Source organism: Gavia stellata, chromosome 4 (assembly GCF_030936135.1).
Source record: "Gavia stellata isolate bGavSte3 chromosome 4, bGavSte3.hap2, whole genome shotgun sequence".
NCBI lineage: Eukaryota > Metazoa > Chordata > Aves > Gaviiformes > Gaviidae > Gavia > Gavia stellata.
Genome location: NC_082597.1, coordinates 28,072,256 through 28,081,104, shown reverse-complemented (window position 1 = coordinate 28,081,104; position 8,849 = coordinate 28,072,256). Strand labels below are relative to the sequence as shown.

The following is an 8,849-nucleotide window of genomic DNA, read 5'->3' as shown; positions in this document are numbered from 1 at the left end:
TGTGTGAGTTATAATTATTTTTGTGTATACCTGGCTTTTTCAAACTCTGTTTCAAAAATATTGCAAATATTGGATGTTTTGGGAGGTAATTGTGAGCATATTTGGGTAACATTTGTCCACGTAAGGCTGACATTAAGCAATATAACAGACCTTGTTGTAGCTAGCTAATTACAGAAACCCGTGGGTAGGAAAATAAAAACGAACTTTTTTAAAAGAACCTTTGTAGATTCTAGAGTCTAATCTGAAAATGCTTTGTCCCATAAACTTTTTAGAACTGCTTGAATCTGTCATTTCAATGCTCAACGCTGTTAAATTTATCTTTTTTTCTTATTTTCTATTATCAAACCCCATTGTTATCAGCTCTCTCCAGTCTTATACCAAAGAAAACAGTGAGATTATCCATTCTCCCATTCTGCTGTGGGAAGAAACTGAGACACTTGACAAGTTTGGGGTTTTGGGTTTTTTTTTTTTCTTCTACTATCAAAGAGTACCTTTCCTTTCAGAAAAAAACCCATCATTTCTCATTTGAAAGATAGAGCTCAAATAAAGGATTGGAACTTGGGTTCCACTAAGCAGCTCGTGACTGCGGGTGCTCGGTGGTCTTCAAGGGGAACAGCTTTAGCAGAGCAAACGGAAGGCTCATCTCAGATTGATTGCCCAGGTAGGTCTCTTATAGTGTGGGAGATCATGGTTCAAGTTCATGGTCAGAACTTAGTAGAGCATGAATTTCATTACTAGTTTTTTAAGTCTTTGCAAAACTCCTTAATCTCTGGTTGACCCGCATTTTATTCCTTTACATATCAGCTGTTATATCCTCAATATGTAAATTTTGTTCCTTTAGTAAATAACTGAGTGAAAAGTCAGGGGCCTGAGTTGCTTTATATGCCCTTCATGTCCCTTGCTCCCTTATTTTTGCAGTGTAACTGTGGTAGTCAGTATTTTACAATAAACCTTAATTTTCCTAGATCACTGGGAAATATTTTTTGGACTGCAGCATCTGGAGGTGTGCAGTATTGCATTGTTCTGCAGGTTTCCTTGCAACAGCGGCAGGCTGGGCTTGATGATCAAGCTTTATGTTCTGGTGGTTTAGCAATTTTTGTTAAAAAGTGTCATCAGAATTCTTAAATTTCAGGGATTCCTTCTTACGTGGAGGAATGCTGATTTCAACCAGTTCTGTGAACAACTTCTTGAAGGCTAATAGCTGTTTTGTCACATATATCACTGTGCTGCGATTGTCTAACATGTTTCTTACTTTCCTGTAATGTAAGCTTTTTTTCTTGCAGGAAAGTCACAAAGTATTTTGTAAAGAAAAAAAAAGGCAGTTATCTTCCATAGATATGTAATGGTGGGTTTCTGTTGCTGTCACTTATGTAAATCACAGCTTTACATAAGTTTACACAAATACAAAGGTCCTGCTTTTAGCTCAAAAATCTTAACTATTTAAAATACAGCTGCACCTGTTTGGCTTAGTACAAGTAGCTGCAAGAGCCCATGATGAGAAACACTTTTCACCTCAAATAAATTTTCCATTGTGTCCAATGTGAAAGGTTTTTAATTAAACTCAGTAACTCATAATATTCCGCTGTCAGCTGCCATCTAAAAAAAAAAAAAGACATCACTTCTCATTTTGGCTGGGAGAAAATCCTTTGTGAAAATGTCAGTCAGCGAGCCCAATCCTTATTCTTTTGTACTTGAAAACACTATAGGTTTTCTGAAGCCTGACTGAACACGGGGCTTTAACCTACTAACCTGAATCTCAGCGTGTCCTCTGGAAATAGGATGGACGTGGGCTGAGAATGCTGAGAAAACTGCATGGAGAACGGGGGATTGTATGTCACCCAGCCCTTTGTCTTCATGTGGAGCACTGTCTGCCCCCTTTTCCCCTCACAGTGAGCTCAAAGTCCTTGGGTATCTTTAGGGGGGTGGTTATCCCTCCTTTATTTTTCATTTATTTTTATTCTGAAGGTTGAGGCAACTTCCTTACTGAAGAGGCAATTGCAGAGGCAATTTTAGGCTAGTTCAAGACTAGGAAAAAAGACTAAGTCTTGGAGTTCTTTTGTAACTTGAGTAACAGTGGTGTTTGCTTCGAACTTTTTCCATTATGATCAGAAAATATTTGGACCCATATGGAATTATTTTAGTCAAGAATAGCATAAACCAAACTAAGCACACTTTCAAAAAGCAGTGGGTTAAGGATTCATTGTACTGCATGGATTCACACTGCAGAGTTTATACTGCATGATCTTTGTGGTAAGATTGCAGTGAAGAAGATGCCAATCTCAGTGCTCTGTCAGGAACTCAAGCTCTTTCTCTTTTAAACAGTTTAAATAATTAGAACTTTTTCTTATGCTCTAGGTGGTTCAATAATCTTTGTTGCTCAACTGTTTAAGATTGCCGGCATATGGCTTTTATTGAGTCATAGAAGGTATCAGTCTTGGATTTTTGCCCTTTTAACCTCAATAATATCATTGTTCTAGGATTATTACATGACAGTATGAAGAGGAAGAAGTTGAAGCTATTTTTGGCAACATAAACCTTGCAAGCTTGTCAGACTTGGATTCTCAGGCTCTTAACTCCTCTCACGTTTAATCTGGACTGAAAGCAAACAAACCCTGAAATCTTCAGAAAACTTTCTCCAGCTCATTTTCTACTGCAGCTTCCAAAGAACCAAATATGTTTTATGAAGTCTAAAGTGCAAGAGTGTGCCCCTAGATCCAATAACTGTTCGTTATATTGCTGCATCATCTTGTTGTTTTTTTAATTAGCTTCAATATTTGTCAACAGTGTCTCTTATTTTTTCTTTTTATTTTTTTTTTTTTTAAATGCAGGTGCCCTATCTGAGAGGACAATTTTCATTTGTGATTAAGCTGTGTTCAAACTGATGAAACCCTCCACAAATCTTGGTATTATGAGGGTTACTACCAGCAGGGCTTTCACCATTTTAACAGATCTTTTAGAATTCATGCTTAAAAATGAGTAGTATGACTTTCTTATGTAATCACGGCCACAGTCCAAACTTCCTCTTCTCAGATTCTAGTTCCTTCAGGACTTTATTCAATGTAAGCTTAGTCAGCAAGACCTCAGTGAGTGTTTTGATAGATAATGTAGCAAGGCAGATCAAGATGACACTTCAGCAGATCTAAAAGTTTTTACTGGTTTTAATGCACTGGGGTTCATCCATCAGTACAAATAGAAATGGATTGTCACAGAATCCTGTGCTTCTGAATGAAATAATACATTTTCACTTCCCTTACTGTGCATCAGCAATTTCAAAAGGCTTAAAAATAGGTGGTATTGCAGTTGTTACTAGCTTCATAGACCAAATGGCAGCATGTGAACGTCTGACTTTTGTCTTGTGGTTCCTTCTAGTATGATGTTATAATTTTTGTTGAAAGACATATGCAGTTTGAAATGCTTTGAAGATGTTGGTCTGGAGTGTCTGTAGAATCAGCCTCTGCAAATTCAGTATGAGTTGCACTGAACACCAACACACAGCTATTCTTCTGTTCTTACATCAGGCCTGTGATGTATTCATAGCTGTTTTCCCTTCCATGATTTCCTTGTAAGAGCTTATCAAAATGTGGTCTTCTGCCCATTTTGCCTCTCCAGAATGAAAGGTCTGGTACTTTCACAGTACTTCACCTCCCAGCTCCATACCTTGTATCACAGAAATACATGCTTGATAGAAGATCTGCTTAGTTTCCCTGGAATATGAAACTATTTTCAGGATTTATCATGACCACGTGTTGAATTGACATAGTCAGATACTGATGATGCAGTGTGGGAAAGCATACATGACTGCTTGCCAAAAGTATCCGGTGTGTGCAGATCGAGAATGTTAATCTGCAAATACTGAAAGCATTGGCTGAAGCAATTTTAGCACTATTAAGACAATGCATTGGGATATAGTTTTTGCTTGTGTAAATGAATCCAGCAACTGTCAGTCTGGCATCTTCTGTATTTAAAAATAAAATATTCTGTCCATCTGTATTCTGAAAGTATTACGAATGCAGACTCAAAAGATATTTGCTTGGTAAATATCTGTGAATAGTTTACTTTTTTTAACAAGAATGCTGCTGTAGCTTTTATCTTGGTTATGATTCAGTTTTCATTATATTTCCTGGGAATAGAGAAGCTCTTTGGAATTCATAGTAGTATAAGCCAAAACTGACAAGCAATATGAAAAGCAAGACGCTGCTAATTTATCCACAACTAGAGAGTACTATGGGGACTTCAACAACTAAAAATAGGTATTTGTAAGCCATCAGGTAGAATGCTTTTGTTGAATATTAAATTACACATACAATTCTAGTTGACAAATTTCTTTTCATTCTTACTGCTTTACTATTTTGAACCCTTATTTTAGGTTGTCTCTGTCTTAGTGTGTGAGCAGCTGTGCGACAGAGTAATAATTTCTTTGTAAGCAAAAACTGTAGGGTAAAGTAAAGCCCTGCCCTATGGAAAGGTGGCCAGGCTGCTCTCCCTGCTCCCAAGAGTAGTTGGAAGTTAGATGAAGTTAAGCCATCTCACAAGAGATACTGAGGAGCTATACCTGACCCGTATCTTAAGGGCATTCATCTAAGAGGACTTGAAGCCAGGCCTCCCACCATTATTTAAATCACTTGGAACGAGGAAGTGAACCCAGGTGCGCTAGAGTCCGGTTGGGCACAGGGAAACCTGAGGAAAAGACCATTGTCAGATTTGTGGAACAAGTTCTCTGCTTTTAGTGAAAAAAATTCTGGAGAATAGACCAGACTGCTTTTGGGTTGAATGAAGCTATTGCAACCAAAATAGTTTCCAGTTAATTAAAAGATTTGGAAAAATTTGAGGGTTTGGTTAGAAATTTGATTGATAGGCCAGGTTGCTTCAACCATCAAACAAATAAAATTAACTTCATCTTGATACCTGTTTTCTCTCTCCCTATCCCTGCAGCAAAGGACTATTTTTTTTCATCAGGGCTATTTTAAAGAATAACATTTTCAGAAGATTGGAATTATGAGACTGAATAAAACACTTTTTCATTTTAAGCAACAACAAAAAATCAGTGACTTGAAATGTTACTTTTGGCAGCTCCTTAGCTTTGTTTTCTAAGGACATGGTATTTAATATGATCATGCTTTCTACTAATAATTTCTACCCCTTTGTCCACTGATATTACCTAATCAAAGATTCAAATATAATTAATTTCTTATACCCTTCTTGATAACCAGCAGTTGGATAAAAACCAAAAAACCTCCAGATCCCTAATGTATTGCTGCACCTAAGAAAGGGGATGCAAAACTCCACTGATTACTCTATGGCAGCTGAAGCCAATCTTCCCCCTGCCCTGCCTTTCTCCTGCCATGCCCCTTGCAACAGAGTTCATACCCTTACTTACCTTGGCACTGGCACTAAGTGGGTTTTTTCCTCCTCCTAAGTTCAGATCCCACTGAAAATGCACCGCTCTGGTGGGGTTTTCAGCTAGACCAGAAGCCTTAAGCAGCTTTACATGGTCCTGGAGGGGAATGTGAACATGCACCCAAGAGCAGGAGGGAGGCCGGGGTTACAGCCCCCAGGGTATAAATCGCTTCAAGTTGCCATGACCACAAAAGCATCTAATCAGCCAATCTGTTTTCCACACATGTGACTTCAGACTGACCGCTGCACATTGGTTCTCACCTGGTTGAGGTACCCTACACACGTGTGGTAGCCAAAGTTACGGCAGCGATGGCACAGGAAACCAGCCTTTACTTGTCCTCTTGTTCATGTGCCACCTGGTTCTGTAACTCAGCCTCACTATGTTTTCTTCAGAGATACAGAGTAAAGTCAGATAGATGGTGGATGTGAATACAATTAAAGGATAAAGTAGCTCTTGTCATATCAGGTTGCATTTCTGTAGAAGTAAAAGATCATGTAAATGAAATTCATAGATAATACTAAAATTGGAGGTATTTCAGTCTCTAGAGAGAACAGAAATATTATGGTTTATTCCTACTGACAGTAATGCTAAAGACAAGTTTCACATTCATGTCAGCTGAGTATGTTCAAGATCCCTGAGAAAATTAGGAGTAACAGTTGCTCTGAAACTACAAAATGTTCAGTCAGAAAAAAAAAAAGGCAAGGAAATGTACCAGTGGAAACTTTGTGGAAACAGTCAAGAGAAAAATGGCAGGAAATAATTCTGTAAAATGCAACTAGTTAGGAGTTTGTGACGGGGGTTGGGGGTGGGGGTGTGAAAGTAGCTGAGTTATTTGCACAACTGCCCGATCACAGAGCAGGGAAATAATCACTCCCCAGGTTCTGGTGGTGCTGAACATGGCCATAGCTGGTACTGAAGGAAGTAGGCAAAGAAATATTCTAAGTTTAGAGAAGAAATGCTCCAAATTAGGGCTCTAGAGAGCTTGACATATAAAATGTGGTGGAATTTTTAATGTAAAAAGTGACATAATCAACAGTGACTGATGGGATGTCTTTGTTAGTCCCAAATTTGCTACAAATGCTTGTTAAGTCAGCTCTGGTGGTAATAGCAACAGGGAGATACTGTTATGAGAAATACTCTGTTAGCCATTGACATTTTAAGCAGTTTGGACCTGATCCACAAAAGGTTTTAACTGACTAACATGCCTCACCTTCTGATGTAAATTACAAAAAAGTCTAATCCGGTGCTCAGTTTCTGCCTTATTCACCTGCACCAGAGGTCCACAGGCTAGAAAGGGAACGAGCCTGTAGCAGGGGGTGTGTATTGCTCAGAAGACTCGTTTCCCAGTCTGTTTTAAATCAGCATTTCACCATTTTCTAACGAAGTGAAAGGATTTTGGAGACTTAGGTGATCTGCATGTCAGGGCCTACCCAAAGAACTTTCTTCAGAGGTGGATGGAGCGTGTGGGATCACAGCCTTGCCCCAAGCCCGGCAGAGGAGGCGTCTGAATCCTGATCGCTGAGCGCAGCGGGGCTGGAGGGGCTGTGACCGGCTGTCACCGCCGCGTCGGGGAGCGGCGGGAGGCGCCTCCCTGGCGCCCGGCACCAAGCGCCCTGAGAGGCCACTCCCGCCTTCTCCCGGCGGCCGCGGTGTCGTGCGGTGCGGGCTGCGCTGCGGTGCCGGCTGCCGGCCCGGCTCCGGCTCCACTAGGTGGCAGGGTGCCGAAGGGACCCGCTGCTGCCCTGGAGCCCGGGCGGGTTTAGCCCTGCCTCTGCGCATTGTCTGAGGACATGATAAAGTGAGGACGGTTTCCTGGAGCCCTGCCTGCCCCGTGTTTCTTACTGGTTTTGTCATTAATAAAGCAGAATCGGGAAGGATCCGAGGGAGGTCTGAGGCACAAAGGAGCTCGGTGCGGTGACAGGGCAAGAGGGCACCTCTTAGCTACCCGCAGTCGGCGAGGGAGAATTGCCACGGCAAAGAGAAATTCTTTATGAAAAGAGTGGGGTGTAGCGAGAAGCGGTGAAATAAAAAAAAGTCTGCAAAGTTTGCAAAGAGTAACAGCTGGTTAAATTGTAGCGCAGTCTGCAAGTCCATAGAGAAGCACGTTTGCCTCTTTACAAGGCCGGTTTAGAGGGGAATGGCTGCAAGCTTAGGAAAGCGTGACCTTTTCTATCCATATTTTTTTAAGTTACAGAAGTGAAAGGAAACTGGAGTGTGTAAATATCACAATAAAGCATTAAATAAAATTAATTCTTATACAGAATTAAATCACAAGTTCTTTTTCCTGCTTCTTGACATCCTTGTCTTCTTTTAAGCATGCTTTCTACTGTGGACTCTGAACGCAGTGATTTTGTTTGTACGGCGTGTGTATAACGCTTCAGAAACGGCTTCAGTGCTAAATCTGGGTGTTAGGGCTAACTTCTTAAGGCTATACCTTCAGCTCCCATTCCTCTCAGTGCGGGTAGCTGTGCCTACCAGAAAACTTGAATAACTGAAGCAAGTGTATGTCGTGTGATCGCGCTTTCCGTTCGCATTCGTCCTCCCCTCGGCTCACCGTCCACCGTCTGCCCCAAGCCCCCTGCGCCGCGCCGCTCCGCTCCGCTCTCCCGCGGGACCGCGCACAGCTGTAGGGGCGGCCGGGAGGGCGGTGCGGGGGCTTCTGGCTCGGGCCCTGGGCACCCACCCAAGCCAAACCCCCTAACCCGGCTTCGGTTCCCGCGGGTCTCAGGGGGGTTGCGAACAGGCGGCCGGTGGGCTGGGGCAAGCTCTGCGGTGGGGAGCTGCGCGCGAGGGGGGCGAGGGGGTCTCCGTGCCCCGAGGGGGGCTCTTCTGGCTGCGCTGGCCCGCTGCCCCGGGGCGAGGGCAGAGGGCACGTCTGGCGGGGTAGTTTCTCCCGCACGGCCCCTGGCCGGGCTTAGTGCTGGGGGGAGGCTGGGGACCCGGCGCGGGGGGACTCGCGAAGCGGAGTCGGCAGGAGAAGGTAACGGGCTGGCCGAAAGCCGGCGGGGAGCCGGGGAGGAGAGGGCGACCGCGGGGGGAGCCGCGGGGCGCGCCCGGTGCGCGGTGCCGGGCGCGGCGGGGAGGCGGGGGAGGAGGCGGCGGCGCAGGCAGCGCGCCGGCCGGGGCCCCAGCCCTCCCGCTTTTGAACCTGGGCAAAGCAGAGGCGGGGAGAGGGGCAGGAGGCAGGCGGTGACATCAGAGCCGGCCGAGCGGATAAGGTGGGAGAGCCGCAGGAGCGGAGCGGTCGAGCGAGGCGTCAGCGACTAGCGGCTGCCGCCGGTCCCCCGCGCACCGCACCGCACCGCACCGCACCGCGCCGCGCCGCGCCGCGTGGCTCCGGGCACCATGCAGAGGTCCCCCCTGGAGAAGGCGAACATCTTCTCCAAACTTTTCTTCAGGTGGGAGCGCCGGCGCGGCGAGACACGTGCGGGCCGGGGCGGCGGGCAGGGGC

The 8,849-nt window shown here is 44.3% G+C and overlaps 1 protein-coding gene across 1 annotated transcript in view; it reads left to right on the top strand.

Moving 5' to 3' along the window:
- Positions 1-8,743: 8,743 nt before the first annotated feature.
- CFTR (CF transmembrane conductance regulator) overlaps positions 8,744-8,849 on the top strand; it is an 89,436-nt gene continuing 89,330 nt past the window's right edge. Inside the window, exon 1 of the mRNA XM_059817050.1 lies at positions 8,744-8,796. Coding sequence (XP_059673033.1) covers positions 8,744-8,796 — 53 coding nt within the window. The remainder of the gene's footprint in view (positions 8,797-8,849) is intronic.